Source organism: Bos javanicus, chromosome 1 (assembly GCF_032452875.1).
Source record: "Bos javanicus breed banteng chromosome 1, ARS-OSU_banteng_1.0, whole genome shotgun sequence".
Taxonomy (NCBI): domain Eukaryota; kingdom Metazoa; phylum Chordata; class Mammalia; order Artiodactyla; family Bovidae; genus Bos; species Bos javanicus.
In genome coordinates, this window is record NC_083868.1 from 42,787,301 (window position 1) to 42,808,704 (window position 21,404).

A 21,404-nucleotide genomic window follows, 5' to 3' on the forward strand; every position below is an offset into this window, starting at 1 on the left:
GAGGCTATCTATCAAGGATATGGAAACAAAAAATGCAACAGAGCTGACAGAGTTCATTCTCACAGGTCTCACACATCAACCAGAGTGGCAAATCCCCCTGTTCCTTCTGTTCTTGATGATATATCTCATCACCATCATGGGGAACCTTGGTCTGATTGCTCTCATCTACAATGACCCTCACCTTCACATCCCCATGTACTTATTCCTTGGGAGTTTAGCATTTGTGGACGCCTGGGTATCATCTACAGTGACCCCCAAAATGCTGGTCAACTTCCTGGGCGTGAGTAAGATGACCTCTCTCTCTGAATGCAGGGCACAATTCTTTTCCTTTGTCATCAGTGTAACCACAGAATGTTTTCTTCTGTCAACAATGGCATATGATCGCTATGTAGCTATTTGCAAACCATTACTTTATCCAGTGATTATGACCAATAGACTATGCATGCAACTATTAGTCTTATCATTTTTAGGTGGCCTTATACATTCCACAATTCACACAGGTTTGTTATTCAGAGTAACGTTTTGTAACTCTAATATAATACATCACTTTTATTGTGACATTATGCCACTGATTAAAATTTCTTGTACTGATCCTTCTATTAATGTTCTGATGGTATTCGTTTTCTCTGGTTCAATTCAGGTGTTTACCATTGTCATTGTTCTTATCTCTTATACACTTATTCTCTTTACAATATTAAAAAAGAAGTCTATACAAGGAATAAGGAAGGCCTTCTCCACCTGTGGAGCCCACCTTCTGTCTGTCTCTTTATACTATGGGCCTCTTCTCTTCATGTATGTGCACCCTGGATCTGAACAAGCAGATGATCAAGATATGATAGACTCTCTATTTTACACTGTCATAATTCCTTTCTTAAATCCAATTATCTACAGCCTGAGAAATAAGAAAGTCATAGATTCACTGACAAAAGTGTTAAAGAGATATTCTTAGATCTCATAGTAATATCTGTTTTTACTAAAGCATTAAGTAAATTGTATAGTTTTGATCTTGCTATGTAATGATTAATAGTCAAAATTTTTTGTACTTATAATGTCCTATAATTTTAGGACTTATGTTAGTACCTAATAAATTCCCTAAATAATTTTTACTTCTTATTACAAAAATTTTAATTAACTGTTTATAGAATACCAAAACAAAGCAAAAAACAAAGGCAAACAATCATTTTATATGCTTTTATGTTCTAGAACATGACTAAAAAATGCATAAAGTACTAAAATAGTAAAGTTCCTCTAAAGGGGAATTGTTTATGATATCTTTGATACTTATAAACCATAGACCTAGAGACAGAGACTCTTATTACTTTTAACTCCACAGTGGAGGCAGGTTGGTATTTGATTGAACAGAGGCACATCCCAGGAATTTCGTCTGCCATCAAAGGTCCCATATTCCACTTTATTCAGGCTATGGTAACTTTCATCACAAGAAACACTGGACTGGAGGAAACACAAGCTGGAATCAAGATTGCTGGGAGAAATATCAATCACCTCAGATATGCAGATGACACCACCCTTATGGCAGAAAGTGAAGAGGAACTAAAAAGCTTCTTGATGAGAGTGAAAGAGGAGAGTGAAAAAGTTGGTTTAAAGCTCAACATTCAGAAAACTAAGATCATGGCCTCCGGGCCCATCACTTCATGGCAAATAGATGAGGAAACAGTGGAAACAGTGTCAGACTTTATTTTTATGGGCTCCAAAATCACTGAAGATGGTGATTGCAGCCATGAAATGAAAAGACGCTTACTCCTTGGAAGAAAAGTTATGACCAACCTAGACAGCATATTCAAAAGCAGAGACATTACTTTGCCAACAAAGGTCAGTCTAGCCAAGGCTATGGTTTTTCCAGTGGTCATGTATGGGTGTGAGAGTTGGGCTATAAAGAAAGCTGAGCACTGAAGAACTGATGCTTTTGAACTGTGGTGTTGGAGAAGACTCTTGAGAGTCCCTTGGACTGCAAGGAGATCCAACCAGTCCATCCTAAAGGAGATCAGTCCTGGGTGTTCATTGGAGGGACTGATGTTGAAGCTGAAACTCCAATACTTTGGCCACCTGATGTGAAGAGCTGACTCATTGGAAAGACCTTGATGCTGGTAAAGATTGGGGGCAGGAGGAGAAGGGGACGACAGAGGACGAGATGGTTGGATGGCATCACCAACTACTGGACATGGGTTTGGGTGGAGTCTGGAAGTTGGTGATGGACAGGGAGGCCTGGTGTGCTGTGGTTCATGGGGTCACAAGGAGTCGGACACGACTGAGTGACTGAACTGAACTGAACTGAACTTTCACTTCTTGTGGTAATCACCTGTCATATCACAGAAAGAAAAGGAAAACAAGGAGGAAAAAAATGGCATGGGAGTAAGACAGTGAAAACAGAGCTACACTGCAAGAGATGCTCTTAGCTTAGAGTGATGCTTAGGAAAAGGCAAAGAGGCATGTTTCCTTTCATTGTCTATGACTTCTACAGTCCTTTTTGTATCTGTATTCTATTGATCAACTTGAAAAGCTTCATTAACTAAGAAAGCTAGGAGATTAGATTGAAGATTTATGCTGTATTGCCTAATAGAAGAAGAATGAAGGGGTAGGATAGAAAAAAATGGATCAATATTCTTTGAATTTTTAAAAAGTGAACCTAGTAAGAAACTAGAAACATGTAAAGATTATCAGATTATCAGGATGTGTGGTGGACAATGAGGAGATCTAAATGCATCTCATCAAAGTTCAAATAATGTTAAGATATGATATCTTGATGCCTGTGGGGTGGCTGAGAAAGAAATGAAAATGAACAAGAGTTTGCATGTTTTCGCCCCAAAGTCCTTAAATGTTCATTTTCATCACACTCCATACTCTAAGAATAATGAGTGATTCACCTTCAGGTCCATCCTTTCTCTGCCTCCATCACTCATCCTAGGTACATTCTTACTGATACCACTGTGACCCTCACTTTCATAACCACCTACCTCTGTGATTTACAAAATCCCAGTTACTTATCCACTTTATTCTGCTCATTTTCTCTTATTTTCCAAACATATCTTCCAGATATTTCTTTGTAAAAAGAAGTCAGATTAAATCATATTACTCTTCAAAGCTCTATAATGGATTGCCATTACCAGGTTTTTTGTGTGGTGTGTATGTATACACACAACATACATACTTTAGCATATATTTATTTATACATGTGCATGTTCAGACTATATGATGTCTATATATGCATATATCTATATATCTATCTATATCTATATATATCTTTCTATCTCTATCTTCCTTACCCTGCATTTGTTCACTGTGGTATAAGCTGAGGTCCTTTCAATTATACTATGGTTGAACTCCAAGTCCTTTCCTTCACAATTCTCCTGTGGACTCTCTTTTATATCAACAATAAGTTACTGAAAGACTCTGAATACACTTCCCTCCTCAGTTATGTCCTTTTGCTCTTACTAGTCTCCCCACAGAGAATCCACCTCCCCAGCCCCCAACTGCTCCTTCATAATTTCCATGGTGTCTTTCTTCAAGGTCTGTCTTGTACCTTAGAGTGTATGAGATCCACTTTCAGATTGCCCTAAAGAGGATGGCAATGTCCACTCATTTGAAACACTGTTAGTTTATTTACTCTTCTTAGACCACCCTTGGGCATGGATATTACTTATTTGGGGCCTAAAAACTTTTAGATAGCAACTTAGAAGTCTTAACACTCTGTATTTTTTGCAGTGAATGGCAGAATAGCTTGCACATATGAATTTCTAAACAAGTGTTTGTGAAATATTTATGAAACTAAAAAAAAATCACAGTACAAATATATAGAATGCAATAAGAGTGCACCACTCTTTTTGAATCTTGTAACAAAGCACAAGAAGATTCCTTGGTTTGAGATGGTTACTGCACGCAGCTTGGCTTCTGTTATCATATTTCCTTTTAGTTTTCAAAATAAAGCAAAAATTCATTAAAGGAACAGCGCATTTTTATATTAGTATAGGGTTTTCCAGAATAACAGAATCAAAATATATATTTAGTTGACCATTATATCTAGTACTGTGGGCAAGAATCCCTTAGAAGAAATGGAGTAGCTCTCATGGTCAACAAAAGAGTATGAAATGCAGAACTTGGGTGAAATCTCAAAAATGTCAGGATGATCTCAGTTCATTGCCAAGGCAAAGCATTCAACATCACAGTCATCCAAGTCTATGTCCCAGCAACTAGTGCTGAAGAAGCTGAAGTCAAATGGTTCTTTGAATACCTACAAGACTTTCTAGAACTAACAGCAAAAAAAGATGTCCTTTTCAGCATACGGGATTGAAAGGCAAAAGTAGAGAATCAAGAGATACCCAGAATAGCAGGCAAGTTTGGCCTTGGAGTGCAAAATTGTTGTTGTTCAGTCGTTCAGTCATGTCTGACTCTGCAGCTCCATGGACTGCAGCACACCAGGTTTCCCTGTCCTTTACTATCTCCTGCCATTTGCTCAAACTCATGTCCATTGAGCTGATGATGCCATCCAACCATCTCATCCTCTGTTGTCCCCTTCTCCTCAGGTCCTCAATCATTCCCAGCATCAGAGTCTTTTCCAATGAGTCAGCTCTTTGCATTAGGTGGCCAAAGTATTGGAGCTTCAGCTTCAGCATCAGTCCTGCCAATGAATATTCAGACTTGATTTCCTTTAGGATTGACTGGCTTGATCTCCTTGCAGTCCAAGGGACTCTGAAAAATCTTCTCCAGCACTGCAACTCGAGAGCATCAATTCTTCAGTGCTCAGTTTTCTTTATGGTCCAACTCTCACATTTCTACATGACTACTGGAAAAACCATAGCTTTGACTATACAGACCTTTGTCAGCAAAGTGATGACTCTGCTTTTTTAATATGTTGTCTAGTTTTGTCATAACTTTTCTTCCAAGGAGCAAGTGCCTTTAAATTTCGTGGCTGTAGTCATGGTTCACAGTGATTATGGAGCCCTAGAAAAAAAATCTGCCACTGTTTCCATTTTTTCCCCCATCTATTTGCCATGAAGTGATGGGACAATGATCTGAGTTTTTTGAATCCTGAGTTTTAAGCCAAGAGTTTTAATAACTTAAGTTGCTTTACTTACTTGAGGGACAATTAAAAAATATGGATTATTAGACTTTATTATTAACCCACTAAATCAATATGTACATTAAACCTCATAACCTATATTTTACGCAAAAAGTTCCTTAGCCAATTCTAATGTGTAATCTGGTTTGGAAACCACTGGACAATGTAACAGCTTCCTGACTAGTATTCCTGACTGTAATTTCCACTCCATGTAGATTATTTTCTATACTACCTCATACAAATTTTAAAAAATATCTTACAGTGCCATTTGTATCTCTTATTTTCAGTGTATACGTACTAGCTGATGAGTAATGTTCAAGATACTTTGCAAGCCATTCAATTTATTTCATTATCCAAGTCTTTCAAACTTCTTTTCCCTAGACCCTATATCCATGTCCTATATACAATTCCCTATCACACTCCACCCTGCTTCCCCAAATTTCACACGTGTTTAGAATGTCTTTCATTTTTCTAAATCTGTTCATTGCTTCACATTTTTTGAATTTAAATAAGAATTTATTTCCATTCCCCCCCAAAAGATCCATATTAAATGGTAATAAATATTTATCCCATTGATTCCAGAAAATATACAGTGAGGACATGGAAGAGCAACATTGCTGACAGAGCTTGTTCTCACAGGACTTAAGTATCAACCACAGTGGCAAATCCCCTTGTTCTTGGTGATATACCTCATCACCATTGTGGGAAACCTTGGACTGATTGCTCTCATCTGCAATGACCCTCACCTTCACATTCCCACGTACTTATTCCTTGGAAAATTGGCCTTTGTGGATGCCTGGATATCCTCCACAATGACTCCCAAGATGATGGTCAACTTCCGTGCCAAGAACAAAATGATCTCTCTCACTGAAAGCAAGATACGTTATTTTTCCCTTTGCAGTCAGTGTAATCACAGAACATTTTCTGCTGGCAACAATGGCATATGATCACTAAATGGCTATTTGCAACCCATTAATTTATCCAATGATCATGACCAGTAGGCTATGCATCTGGCTGTTTGTTTTGGCATTTTTAGGTGGCCTTTTCCATTCTGTAATTCATAATGCTTTTTAAATTCAAATTCAGTTCAGTTCAGTGGCTCAGTCATGTCCAACTCTTTCAATCCCATGAACTGGAGCATGCCAGGCTTCCCTGTCCATTACCAACTCCCGGAGTTTACTAAAACTCATGTCCATCGAGTTGGTGATGCCATCCAGCCATGTCATCCTCTGTCGTCCCCTTCTCCTCCTTCCCCCAATCCCTCCCAGCATCAGGGTCTTTTCCAATGAGTCAACACTTCACGTGATGTGGCCAGAGTATTGGAGTTTCACTTTAGCATCAGTCCTTCCAATGAACACCCAGGACTGATCTCCTTTAGATGGACTGGTTGGATCTCCATGCAGTCCAAGGGACTCTCAAGAGTTCTCTCCAGCACCACAGTTCAAAAGCATCAATTCTTTGGTGCTCAGCTTTCTTCACAGTCCAACTCTCACATCCATACATGACCACTGGAAAAACCATAGCCTTGACTAGACTGACCTTTGTTGGCAAAGTAATGTCTCTGCTTTTCAACATGCTATCAGGTTGGTCATAACTTTCCTTCCAAGGAGTAAGCATCTTTTAATTTCATGGCTGCAGTCACCATCTTCAGTGATTTTTGGAGCCCCCAAAAATAAAGTCTGACACTGTTTCCACTGTTTCCGCATCTATTCCCCATGGAGTGATGGGACTAGATGCCATGATCTTAGTTTTTTGAATGTTGAGCTTTAAAGCCAACTTTTTCACTCTCCTCTTTCACTCTCATCAAGAGGCTTTTTAGTTCCTCTTCACTTTCTGCCATAAGGGTGGTGTCATCTGCATATCTGAGGTTACTGATATTTCTCCCAGCAATCTTGATTCCAGCTTGTGCTTCTTCCAGCCCAGTGTTTCTCATGATGTACTCTGCATATAAGTAAAATAAGCAGGGTGACAGTAGACAGCCTCGACGTACTCCTTTTCCTAGTCTGTTGTTCCATGTCCAGTTCTAACTGTTGCTTCCTGACCTGCATATAGGTTTCTCAAGAGGCAGGTCAGGTGGTCTGGTATTCCCATCTGTTTCAGAATTTTCCACAGTTTATTGTCATCCACACAGTCAAAGGCTTTGGCATAGTCAATAAAGCGGAAATAGATGTTTTTTCTGGAACTCTCTTGCTTTTTCAATGATCCAGCGGATGTTGGCAATTTGATCTCTGGTTCCTCTGTCTTTTTTAAAACCAGCTTGAACATATGCAAGTTCACAGTTCACGTATTGCTGAAGCCTGGCTTGGAGAATTTTGAGCATTACTTTACTAGAGTGTGAGATGAGTGCACTTGTGTGGTAGTTTGAGCATTTTTTGGCATTGCCTTTCTTTGGGATTGGAATGAAAACTGACCTTTTCCAGTTCTGTGGCCACTGATGAGTTTTCTAAATTTGCTGGCATATTAAGTGCAGCACTTTCATAGCATCATCTTTCAGGATTTGAAATAGCTCAATTGGAATTCTGTCACCTCCACTGACTTTGCTCGTAGTGATGCTTTCTAAGGCCCGCTTGACTTCACATTCCAGGGTGTCTGGCTCTAGGTGAGTGATCACACCATTGTGATTATCTTGGTCATGAAGATCTTTTTTGTACAGTTCTTCTGTGTATTCTTGCCACCTCTTCTTATTATCTTCTGCTTCTGTTAAGTCCATACCACTTCTGTCCTTTATCAAGCCCATCTTTGCATGAAATGTTCCCTTGGTATCTCTCATTTTCTTGAAGAGATCTCTAGTCTTTCCCATTCTGTTGTTTTCCTCTATTTCTTTGCATTGATCACTGAGGAAGGCCTTCTTATCTCTCCTTGCTATTCTTTGGAACTCTGCATTAAGATTCTTATATCTTTCCTTTTCTCCTTTGCCTTTTGCTTCTCTTCTTTTCACAGCTATTTGTAAGGCCTCCTCAGACAGCCATTTTGCTTTTTTGCATTTCTTTCCCATGGGATGGTCTTGATCCCTGTCCTGTACAATGTCAAGAACCTCCGTCCATAATCAGGCACTCTGTCTATCAGATCTAGTCCCTTAAATTTATTGCTCACTTCCACTGTATAGTCATAAGGGATTTGATTTAGGTCATACCTGAATGGTCTAGTGGTTTTCCCCACTTTCTTCAATATAAGTCTGAATTTGACAATAAGGTGTTCATGATCTGAGCCACAGTCAGATCCCGGTCTTGTTTTTGCTGACTTTATAGAGCTTCTCCATCTTTGGCTGCAAAGAATGTAATCAATCTGATTTCGGTGTTGACCATCTAGTGACGTCCATCTGTAGAGTCTTCCCTTCTGTTGTTGGAAGAGGGTGTTTGCTATGACCAGTGTGTTCTCTTGGCAAAACTCTATTAGCCTTTGCTCTGCTTTATTCGGTATTCCAAGGCCAAATTTGACTGTTACCCCAGGAACAATAGGAAGTTTCTTGACTTCCTACTGTTGCATTCCAGTTTCCTATAATGAAAAGGACATCTTTTTTGGGTATTAATTCTAAAAGGTCTTGTAGGTCTTCATAGAACCGTTCAACTTCAGCTTCTTCAGCATTACTGGTTGGGGCATAGACTTAGATTACTGTGATATTAAATGGTTTGCCTTGGAAACGAACAGAGATCATTCTGTCATTTTTGAGATTGCATCCAAGTACTGAATTTTGGACTCTTTTGTTGACCATGATGGCTACTCTATTTCTTCTAAGGGATTCCTGCCCACAGTAGTGGATATAATGGTCATCTGAGTTAAATTCATCTATTCCAGTCCATTTTAGTTCGCTGATTCCTAGAATGTTGATGTTCACTCTTGCCATCTCCTGTTTGACCACTTCCAGTTTGCCTTAATTCATGGACCTAGCATTCCAAGTTTCTATGCAATATTGCTGTTTACAGCATCAGACCTTGCTTCTATCACCAGTCCCATCCCCAACAGGGTGTTGTTTTTGCTTTGGCTCCATCCCTTCATTCTTTCTGGAGTTACTTCTCCACTGATTTCCAGTAGCATATTGGGCACCTACCGACCTGGGAAGTTCCTCTTTCAGTATCCTATCATTTTGCCTTTTCATACTGTTCGTGGGGTTCTCAAGGCAAGAATACTGAAGTGGTTTGCCATTTCCTTCTCCAGTGGACCACATTCTGTCAGACTTCTCCAACATGACCCACCCGTCTTAGGTGGCCCCATACGGTATGGCTTAGTTTCATTGAGTTAGACAAGGCTTCTGTCCGTGTGATCAGATTGACTAGTTTTCTGTGATTATGGTTTCAGTGTGTCTGCCCTCTGATGCCCTCTGGCAACACCTACCATCTTACTTGGGTTTCTCTTACCTTGGACGTGGGGTATCTCTTCATGGCTGCTCCAGCAAAGTGCAGCTGCTGCTCCTTACCTTGGACGAGGGGTATCTCCTCACGGCTGCCCCTCCTAACGAACTTTCTGCAATTCCATCATAGTACATCAATTTTACTGTGATATTATACTATTGTTTAAGATTTCCTGCACTGGTCCTTCCATTAAATATCTGTTGATATTTATTTTCTCTGGGTTTATACAGGTATTCACTATTCTCATTGTTCTTGCCTCTTTTACACTTGTTCTCTTTAGAATTTTGAAAAAGAAGTCTCTACAATGCATAAGGAGGGCCTTCTCCATTTGGCAGCCCATCTGATATCTGTCTGTTTATACTATGGGGCTTTTCTCCTCATGTATATGCACCCTGGATCTGCACAAGCAGATGATGAGGATATGATGGACTCTGTTTTACATTGGCATAATCCCTTTGTTAAATCCAGTTATATACAGCCTAAGAAATAAGAGAGTTGTAGACTCACTGGCAAAAATAGTACAGAGAAATGCTTAGAATTCATACTAGTATCAGTCCTCCTTTACTAACACAAGTCATATAATAATACAGGTTAGATGGTGCTATATGACAGTTAATGTTCAAAGTTCTTTGCACTTATAATCACCCTAGAGTTTTAATGACTTAAGGTAGGAGTGCTAGTAAATATGTGCATATGCCATTAAAATTTTAGAAAACACAGAATAGTATTTAATCAAGTATTCATGTCATATTAGAATAATTAAAGAAAACATTAAAATATTTTATACATATGTTCTCAATATGGCTTCATAAATGCATTAAGCACTACAATACTGTAATCACTCTGAAAAAATATGAATATGATGCATTTGCTAGTAGTAGAGCTGTGCAATCTGGAGACTCATAGTATACTTAACTCTACAATGGAGACAGGATTGTGTTTGAGTGAACAGAGGCCAATCCTGAGAGAGTAAGAGAGTACTTACTTGTCATGTTGCCATGTCACTAATTCAGAAAGCTAAGAGATGAGATGCAGATTTAACTGAGATGGGAATAGGAAGGAAAAGAGAACCAGCAGAATAGGAAGGTAATGGTTTGGACCATCCAACACTTTAAAAATAATGAAACTGATAGAAAGAAAAAAAAAAATGTTAAGTTTACAGGATTGTGTTGATGAAAGCAAGAGTCTTCAATTGCATATTGCCAAAGTTCAAATAACATTAAGATGATAGGATATCAGAGTGTTCAGTGACTAGCTGGGAAAAGACATGGAAATGAGCAAGAGTTTGAACGTTTTGTGCCCCCACACTTTTTAAATGTTATGGTAGCTTTTGTCGTTTTCTAGACTGTATGAAAAAGAAGTGATTCATGTCCAGATTCATTCCTGACCTTCCAATCTCCTCACTGTTCTACATATATTTAGAGTGAGTTCCTCACCCTAAAACTACTCACATCTGTCTGTCATTTGAAATAATCTTGTTTTCAAGTGATGAGTCCAGGGAGATTACTGGGCTTGGGATAGCTACTAAGTGCCAGATCACCTTCCTAGGTTTTTTCAAGACAATCTCAAGGATCATACACCTAAAGTGAATTAATCATGTTCTTTTTATCATAAAGATTAGCTCATGGGATATATCAGGAGAAGAATGTTAATTAGATGTTTGGATTAAAGATACAAACTATAAATATTTATAGAATATATCACTATTACATATTTATATAGTACAGGTCACAAGATTAGAACAAATCTTCTGCTCTCTTTTGTATCCTGAAGGATATTCCCAAGCCCCAGAGAGAAAGTAAATGATTCACAGTCCAGGAACTTTTACTATTTCTCCTTAGACAATCTATGCTATTGCATATATCCCTCTTTGGCCAATTTTTGTTGCTTCATAACATTCCCATTGTTTTGATTTTTCCTGTGAGTTGTCTAAATATTTGTTTGTTCATACACTGTTATGACTAAAAGGCTATGTTGCCAATACAAGCAACTGATACGTATTTCTTTGAAATGATAAAGGCTTGTTTTCCTAGTCGGCCTTTTGTTTGAATGAAAAGGTTGACATCAAAGTATGAGTCTACCAGCACGTGTATTACCTGTGTTGTCCTTCTTAAGCTTGGTGGGTATGAAGTAGGCAATGGGGGGGTCTGTCAGAAACTCAGGCTTCCTGTCTAACCTTCTCTCAAACATGTCTAAACTAGAGATTCTGTTGCTTTGATATGTCTTCAGAAAATCCAACTTAATGCTTTTTAAAAATTCACTCAAATACCTTCTTCATTGATGTTCTCCTACTTGCACTTGGGTTACAGATTTTTTTTTTCATTTTTGTATATTATATATGCCATTTCAGCTGCATTTGGGAAAGATGTAAAAAAAAAAACACACTACAAAGCCCACATTTTAGAAGACATTTTGCAGATTTATTTAAAAAGAAACTATGATGTATGTACATTACTTAATGGTCTTTATACAAAAATATAATATCACAATTTTGTTCAGTTAATTCACTCTCTGGAACACTTCTGATATTGGAATGAAACCACCTTAATAAACACTGATAACATAATAGAAATACTATTTATTATCAAGGTATACATATTTTCTAAACCTGGAGATTTAAAAGAATTTATAGTTCCTCTTTCTTTATACATAAGGATAAAAATGTTTTTCTCATCATTTTATAATACCTTGTGCTGCTGACAAGTTGCTGACAACATTATCCTACAACCATGTTCAAAGAATGAACACAAACATTAGGTAAAAACAAACACCATCAAATCTAGGATAGTATTTTTCATTCTGAGTTGTGAACTACTTAGGACAGAATTTTATTAGTATACATTAGGTAAGTATGAACACCAGACTTTTTTTGTTGTTGTTTCTCTCTAATATAGTGGCTCTCAAACTATAGTGGCCTCATAATCACCTGGAGGGCTTGTGGAAACATAGATTAATGGGTTTTGTCAGGAGAATGTCTGTTTCAAATGCTATTGCTTTTGGTTTGGGACCCTATGAGATGACTGCTCTTTTACATAATCAGTGAAGTAAACATTTTAAAATCAAGATATTAAAGGCAAATCAAAATGGAGTTTCTGTACTTCTGTTCTCTACTTAAACAGCATGATGTAAATATTCTGAAGATTTCCACTCTAGGTTTTATACTTTCCTTCCCTTGTTGGGCAGCTGGATCCAGATTTTAATGGGGCATCTTTTCCAAAGGATGAAATACTGTGGACGTTTTTATAAACTTTTCTTGGAAAACATAACTGACAGTGTTGCTATCCAATCAAAATCCAATTGCATCATGTCAGTAAGGTTAATGGGAGATACATTTGTTAATTCGAAAAATGAGTTGTCAGAATGGATCAACTTTTAAGGCTTCATCTTATTTGAGATAGTATCTTCTAAGTCAGTCTTATTTGAGGGTAACAGTTAACAATTGCAAGATGATATTTCCCTTTATTTTTTAATACTACAATGTACAATGAGTATTATATATATATATATATACACACACACTGTACATAATATATATATATATACATACTATATAGATAGATAGATCAATCTAGATCAATGTAGATCTAAATCTATCTATATCTACATCTAAACATATATCAATATCTGTAACTAAAGACATTTGTTGTAAGATATTGGCTCACATGTTTATTGATTCTAAGAAGTTTCATCATCTGCTTTCTACAAAATAGAGACCCAAAAATGCTGATGGTAGTTTCAAGGCTTAAGAATACAAGTGTTGAAGGTATAGATTCCAACTCACAAATGGTTGGCCATCAACTTTATTCAGCTCACTAATTTAACACTTTTCCAAAACACCAACTGTCAAAAGACACAAACAAAAATAATGTTTAACCAAATATTTGGGCTTCTCTAGATCAGGTCAGCTTAATCCATAAAATGAATCATTACAAGCCTACTCATTGTCAACTTGGTGTCCATACACAATTCCTTAAACTGTACTTAAACTTTAAATGAATACAATAGCACCCCTGGGCCAAGTTGGCAGAGTAGGAAGACTATGAGCTTACCTCCTCTCAAAGGCACACCAACATTACAACTATTTACAGAACAACTATTGATGAGAAAGACCAGAATCAATCAGAATAGATCTTCCGAAACTGGAGATATAAAGAAGGAACCACAATGAGATAGGTAGGAAGTAAGTCAAGTTGCAGTAAAGTTAAGACATACACCCATTGTGAGTGATCCACTACTGGCAGAATAATTACAATTGCAAAGGTTCTCTGAAAGGAGTGAGGGGCAAGCCCCACATCAGGCTCCTCTCCTTGGGGGTCCTGCACCAGAAAGATGAGCTCCCAGAACATTAATCTTCAAAGGCCACTGGGGCTGACTTCTGGATGATCCAGAGGACTGTGGGATATAGAGACTCTATTCCTAAATACAGCTCCCCACATCTCCCCTCACCCCACGAAATGTCATAGAGGCCTGTTCACCAGAGGGCTTAGGACATGGCCCCATATCAGCATGTAGACACTGAACCTCAGAACCCCAGGCTCCTGCAGCCAGAGACCCCAGGCCCTAGCTCTACTAATCAGTGAGTAGACATCAGCCCTAGGACACCCTGGCCCAGGCCCAGGTCCTGCCAAGCAGCAGACTAAGAATTAATATTGGTAAACTGATCATACTATCCAAGTCAATCTATATATTCAAGGCACTCTTGATCAAAATGCTAATGACATTTTTCATAGAACTGGAGCAAATTATATAAAAATTTGTATGGAAAAACAAAAGACCTTTACTAACCAAAACAATCTTAAGAAAGAGGAACAACCTGGAGGTATCAAACTCCCTGACTTCATTCTATATTACAAAGCTATAGTAATCAAAATAGTATGGTACTGGCACAAAACAGACACATAAAGCAACTGAATAGAATAGAAAGCCCAACAATAAGCCATGTAGTTATGGTCAAGTAATCTACCACAAAGGAGGCAAGAACATAAAGTGAGAAAAAGACAGTCTTTTCAATAAGTTTTGCTCACAAAACTGATAGCTACATACAAAAGAGTGAAATTAGAATATTTCTGCACATCATATACAAAAATAAACTCAAAATGGAAAATAAACATCTAAGTGGAAAATTAGAAAGCATAAAATTTCTAGAAGAAAATATAGACAGAACACTCTTGGTCCTAAATCATAGTAATATATTTTGTCTCCAAAGGCAAAGGAAACAAAAGCAAAAATAAACAAATAGGGTTTAATTAAACTTAAATGCCTTTAAAAAACAAAGGAAAACATTAACAAAATAAAAAGGCAAACTAACGAATAGTAGAAAATATTTGCAAACAATATGACAAATAAATGGTTAATATATGAAATATACAAACAGATCATAAACTCAACATGTAGCAGTCAAATAGCATGATTAAAAAAATATACAGAGGACATGAATAGACATTTTTCCAAAGAAGGCATACAAATGGCCAACAGGCAAATGAAAAGATGCTCAACATCGCTAATCATCAGAGAAATGCAAATCAAAAGCATAATGAAATATCACCCCATACCTCTTAGACTGACTGTCATCAATGAGATAGCAAAAACCAAATGCTGGTGAGAACGTGAAGAAAAGGGAACCCTTTTACACTGCTGATGGGAGTGTAATTTGGTAAAGTAACTGTGGAAAACAGTATGCAGGTTTCTCAAAAAACTAAAAGTAGACTATATGAACCAGCAAATCCACTTCCAGGTATATATCTGAGGAAAATGAAAATGTTAATTTGAAAAGAAACGTGCACCCCAATATAGTCACAGCAGCATTATTTACAATAACAAAGATACAAAAGCAGTCTGAGTCCGTCAACAGATAGAATAGATAAAGAAGATAAAGTGTGTGTGTGTGTGTGTGTGTGTGTGTATATATATATACACATATATACTGCCTTCAATGCAGGAGACCTAGGTTCAATCCCTGGGTTGGGAAGATTCCCTGGAGAAGGAAATGGCAGCCCACTCCAATACTCTTGCCTGGAGAATCCCATGGACAGAGAAGCCTGGTAGGCCACAGTCTGTGGGGTTGCAAAGAGGTGGACACGACTGAGCGACTAACACATGCACATAAATAAATGTACATACATACAATGGAATACTACTTAGCCAAGAAAAATAATTAATTTTTTTCATTTGCAATGACAGTGAAATAAATCAGCTAGAGAAAGAAAAATACCATATGTTATCACGTGTATGTGGAATCTAAAAATAAAACAAAGGAATAAATATAACAAAACATAAACAGACTTACAGATATAGAGAACAAATTAGTGTTTACCAGTGGGAATAGGCAAAAAAGGAAGGGAAAGACAGGGTTGGGAACTTAAGAGGTACAAACTAAAATGCATAAAATAAGTACACTACAATGATCTATTGTATAACACAGGCAATATAACCAATGTTTTATAATCACTTTAAATGGAGCATAATCTATAAGAATTTTGAGTCACTGTGTTGTATACCTGAAACTAATATGTGAAAGTGAAAGCCACTCAGTCGTGTCCAACTCTTTGTGACCCCATGGACTATATAATCCACGGAATTCTCCAGGCCAGAATACTGGAGTGGGTAGCCGTTCCCTTCTCCAAGGGATCTTCCCAACCCAGGGACTGAAACTAATATATTATATATCATCGTGTGTGCGTGCTAGCTTGCTTCAGTCATGTCTCACTCTGTGGGACCCTATGAACTGTAGCCCTATAGGCTTTGTCCATGGGATTCTCTAGGCAAAAATACTGGAATCAGTTGCCATTTCCTCTCCTGGGGAATCTTCCTGAACCAGGAACTGAACCTCTGTCTCTTATGTCTCCTGCATTGGCAGGTGGGTTCTTTACCACTAGCACCACCTGGGAAGCCCAGATCATGATAAATCTGGCCATTTCTCCTTCCAGGAAACCAAGATGGTAGACTGCTCAAAGTTTTGCCACTGGGAGGATATTCCATCACTACTATCCTACAGGGATGTCACGGACAGTGTCAGTGGTGCGATAGTTGTCCACCCTCAGATGGTGTCTTCATGTGGTACAGAATCATTGTTAAATCAGCTCCAGGTAATCTCTTCCTCTTTCCATGCATTATAGAGACCACCCACAAGGCCATAGTGCAGGCTGGGCTAGAGAAGTCACTGAAGCAGGTATGGGGATCATGTTTCTTCAAGAAACATACTGGTGTCCTCAGGGCTTGCTCAGGCCAGAGTGGGTACATTACTCTTCCATTTGACAAAGTTATGGCAGTGTACTGCCAATTTTATGGCTTGGTGGGTCATATAACATCAAGTTTATGAAAAGCTGCTCTGGTCTCATGGAAAACTGGCATTTTAAACAGCATTTTTTTAAAAATTTTTTTAATGTAAATGTATTTATTTTAATTGGAGGTTAATTACTTTACAATATTGTATTGGTTTTGCCATACATCAACATGAATCCGCCATGGGTGTACACATGTTCCCCATCCTGAACCTCCCTCTCCCCTCCCTCCCCGTACCATCCCTCTGGGTTGTCCCAGTGCACCAGCCCCAAGCATCCTGTATCCTGCATTGAACCTGGACTGGCGATTCATTTCATATATGATATTATACATGTTTCAATGCCATTCTCCCAAATCATCCCACCCTCTCCCTCTCCCACAGAGCCCAAAAGACTGTTCTATACATCTGTGTCTCTTTTGCTATCTTGCATACAGGGTTATTGTTACCATCTTTCTAAATTCCATATATATGTGTTAGTATACTGTATTGGTGTTTTTCTTTCTGGCTTACTTCACTCTGTATAATAGGCTCCAGTTTCATCCACCTCATTAGAACTGATTCAAATGTGTTCTTTTTAATGGATGAGTAATACTCCATTGTGTATATGTACCACAGCTTTCTTATCCATTCATCTGCTGATGGACATCTAGGTTGCTTCCATGTCCTGGCTATTATAAACAGTGCTGCGATGAAACAGCATTTTAAATGTTTAAGCATTCAGCCTCTAAAAATGCTTAGACACAGGCCAATAGCTCTATGTCACAAGGAGAGTAGTTATTTGCCATGGATGCAGGCCTTTGCTCCAGCACCAAGGGTCTGCTCTACTTTTTACCTATGTGTGTGCTAGTCACTCAGTCATGTCCAATTTTTTGCAATCCCGTGAACTGTAGACTGCCAGGTTCCTCTGTCCATGGAATTCTCCAGGCAAGAATACTGCAGTGGGAAGCCATTCCCTTCTCCAGGGGATCTTCCTCACCCTGGGATTGAACCTGGTTCTCCTGCACTGCAGGCAGATTCTTCACCATCTGAGCTACCAGGGATGCCCAAGAGGCCTGCCAAAGACTCCCAACTGCATCCTTGTCTGCCACTGCCACTCCAAGCACCATAATTTCTGTGAGATCATGTGGTTCATTTGGCTGAGCAGTTTGCACAGTAGCCTGGACCTTTTGTAAACTTTCTCCTGTTCTGAGCCACACCCAAAGCTAGCAGCTTTGGCTGGAATGGGCTGGAATAACACACCCAAATGACAATGGTGTTATTTCTAAAATCCACAGGGTCCCACTAGGTGTTGTGCCTTTTTTTTTTTTTCCTTTGGTAGGAGGTGCCAGATACAACAACTTATCCTTCACATAACTAAAATTGAAAAGACTATTCATACTAAAAGCAGCAATGCAGACCTTTGTACTCATTCATAGGCAACAAAATGAGTTAAAAGGTAATTTTACAAAACTTGCTGCTGCTGCTGCTAAGTCGCTTCAGTCGTGTCCGACTCTGTGCGACCCCATAGACGGCAGCCCACCAGGCTCCCCTGTCCCTGGGATTCTCCAGGCAAGAAACTGGAGTGGGTTGCCATTTCCTTCACCAATGCATGAAATTGAAAGTCAAAGTGAAGTCGCTCAGTCATGTCCGACTCTTAGCAACCTCATGGATTGCAGCCTACCAGGCTCCTCCGTCCATGGGATTTTCCAGGCAAAAGTACTGGAATTTATGGAGAAGTAAATGGGAACCCACTCCAGTCTTCTTGCCTGGAAAATCCCATGGGCAGGGGAGCCTGGTGGACTAGAGTTCATGGGGTCACAAAGAGTCAGATATGACTGTGTGACTGAACATGTACACAACTGAAGTGGGCAGTAAATTGTTGCGTTTGAGTTATGCTGAAGCTACTGATGCACATTATACTGCTTACTCCGTCCTTCGCTGAGTTTGCATCCTGACTTCTATTTGGTCTATGGTGTTTTTTTTCATGCCTTTTTCTGCTTTCGCTAGCATACTTCTAAGAACACAGGATAACTGATTAATGAGTCTACCAAAGTCTATGCCCTTTGTTTTGTTTTTTTTTCCTAGCTACTAAGTTGGTCCCTAGTGGAGGTTAAGCATTTTTCTATTTTTCAGATATCAAAACTAAATATTATCATTTTCATATTATACTACTTTGACATAAATAATGTCACTATATTTATAAATAAATGTTCAATGGCAACTTCTCTGTTAATAATTAAAGGCAAATCTGAACATGTAACCCTCATGTTCAAAATCCCTCAATATTTTCCCTTTCAATTGAGATAAAGAATGAAGTTCCCAACCCAGACTCCAGATCTTCTGTGATCCTACCTGTGCTGGCCTCCCAAAAAAGCTCCTCTTTGCTCTCTATGAATGCCAACTCCATTTGCATTTTTTTTTTCTTTCTATAATGGTCTAGCTCCCTGAAAAGCTAGACCTGCAAATGAAGGAAGACCTTGAGGAGTGAAAATGTTCAGAGGTATAACTGTGTTAGAAATGAAGACACTCAGGACCCAGTTCTAACCTATTGAAACAGAATGTGCATTTTAAGAAACTCACCAGGAGATTCACAGGACCTGAAATCTGAGGAGCACTGATCTAGGCTACTTCCCATACATTCTTTCTTTTTGTTTTTCTTTTGCGCCTCTCCCTGACCTATGCCTAGGAAGATTTCTCATCAAATTTCATTGTAAAGTGGAAAGTTAGAAATTGGCATGGAATATGAGCTACAGTCTTCATGAGGAGGACAACTTACTTGGGGTTGGCTCATAAAGGAGATTTCAAACTTTGGCTTCTGAAAACCAAATGTGATTAGTTAAATCAGACCATACTGACCAAAGCACACAGAGTATCAAAATTCATAGATAAACTGGAGTTTGTATAAACATGTTAAAAATGTCATCTGTGATGTAAGTAGTGCAATTCCAATTTAAAAAAAAAATCTAGAACTGTCAACACTGATTTGATTTTTATTTCAGAGTCTGTAATGCCCTGAGGTATTGCCTGGATTCCTCATAAATGTCCATGTCCATAAGACCCAGTGGAAAAGCTTAGGACTGTTGTAAAGAGAATCAGTCATTGGGTGTTATCAGGGGAATTGGGGTTTTTCACTTCCTCCTCTGGCAAAAGTGCACAGTTATGTAATTGGTTGATGTGGTTCAAAACAAATTCATATAAACAACATTTTCCTGAGCTTGGAAAATGAGGATTCCAAAATGAATCAGTGTGCAAAATGATGCTGCCTATGTAGAGTCACTGCAGTGTTCTTGTTCTATTTTCTACTTCAGAAAGTAAAAAACTGAAAGGATCTCCACAGTTTCTTAAGAGATAATGGTAAGAGTGAATGATTTCTATAATACTCATTATTTTTTATAAAAAGTTAAAATATTATTAAATTTATAACAATTTTGATTTCATTTATAAGCCAATTCAAGTCAATGTATAGCCAACTGAAAATGAAAAATGAACAGTGAATAATCTATAACTTTTATTATTGTGAGTAAAATCTGGATGAGCAAAATAGCTCTAAGACTACCCTGTATTCCTTAATGATATATAATTACTTAGAATAATTACAATGACTCTGTAGGATAAGTTTTGGTGAAGTAGAATGTCAAAAAAATTAAAAGTGAGTTTTGGGATTTAAGTCATAATGTTTCCTGTATAAGAAATCTTTCTGATAATTGTATTCAAAACACTCATTTCATTTTGTTGCTGTTGTTCAGTCACTAAGTTGTATCCAACTCTTTGCGATGCCATGGACTGCAGCACTCCACTGTCTTCCACTATCTCCTGGAGTTTGATCAAATTCAAGTCCATTAAGTTGGTGATGCAATCTAACCATCTCATCTTTTGCCACCCCTTTGTCTTTTTGCCTTCAATCTTTCCCAGCATCATGGTCTTTTCCAATGAGTTGGCTCTTCATTTCAGGTGGCCAAAGTATTGGAGTTTCAGCTTCAGCATCAGTCCTTCCAATGAATATTCATTTAATTAACCACATTAACAAATTAAATTTTAAGTTAATTTGCTTAAACCATAACCTCTCTATCCTTTCACCACCAACTTCTGACAATAATTTCATTGAAAAAAAATATATATCTTCAAAATTTCAGAAAATATTTCCCAGCACTCTTTTCTGCCTATGACTTAATAATCACCCACACATTGAATTGAAAATTTGATTTTCATTAGTTATTGGGGACTGCATGGAACAAAACCCATTCCAAATATACTTTGAACAAATTCAAATTTTTGGATTGGTTATTTATGTTGCCTGTATTAAGTTTCAGTACTTGGCTCAATTTTTTCTGCTATCAAGCTGGTAGAAAAACAGAATCTGTCAGGTAAACCCAGCAGGATTTCTAGGAAAAGTCAGCTGTAGTCATAATAATAACAAAGATACTGTGCAGTGGTAGAATATTTAACAGCAATACAAATTTGTAAAGTAAAATTAAAATGAAATTCTCTGTTCCATATACAAATTCCATAGGAAATAAGCAGGGTTTTGAATAAAAGAAAAAGCATTTATAGTACTGACAGCTTTTAACAAAAATCAAATTTAAGACAAATATTTAAGCCATACCTCTAGCTTTTTCCTCATTTCATCTAAGCTTTTCTCTGATACTTCCTCATTCCCTCTTCAATGCTTTGTCTGTCCTACACTTATCTATCTATATCCCTTCTCCTCTTTCTGCTTCTT

The 21,404-nt window shown here is 38.0% G+C and overlaps 1 protein-coding gene and 1 pseudogene across 1 annotated transcript; both read left to right on the forward strand.

Annotated features, from left to right (window-relative positions):
* LOC133254253 (olfactory receptor 5H8-like) lies at positions 1-949 on the forward strand. The gene has a single exon (XM_061428465.1). The coding sequence runs from the start codon at positions 20-22 to the stop codon at positions 947-949; it is 930 nt and encodes a 309-aa protein (XP_061284449.1). The 5' UTR covers positions 1-19.
* Positions 950-4,932: 3,983 nt separating this feature from the next.
* On the forward strand, positions 4,933-9,959 carry LOC133247576 (olfactory receptor 5H2-like; annotated as a pseudogene).
* Positions 9,960-21,404: the final 11,445 nt, after the last annotated feature.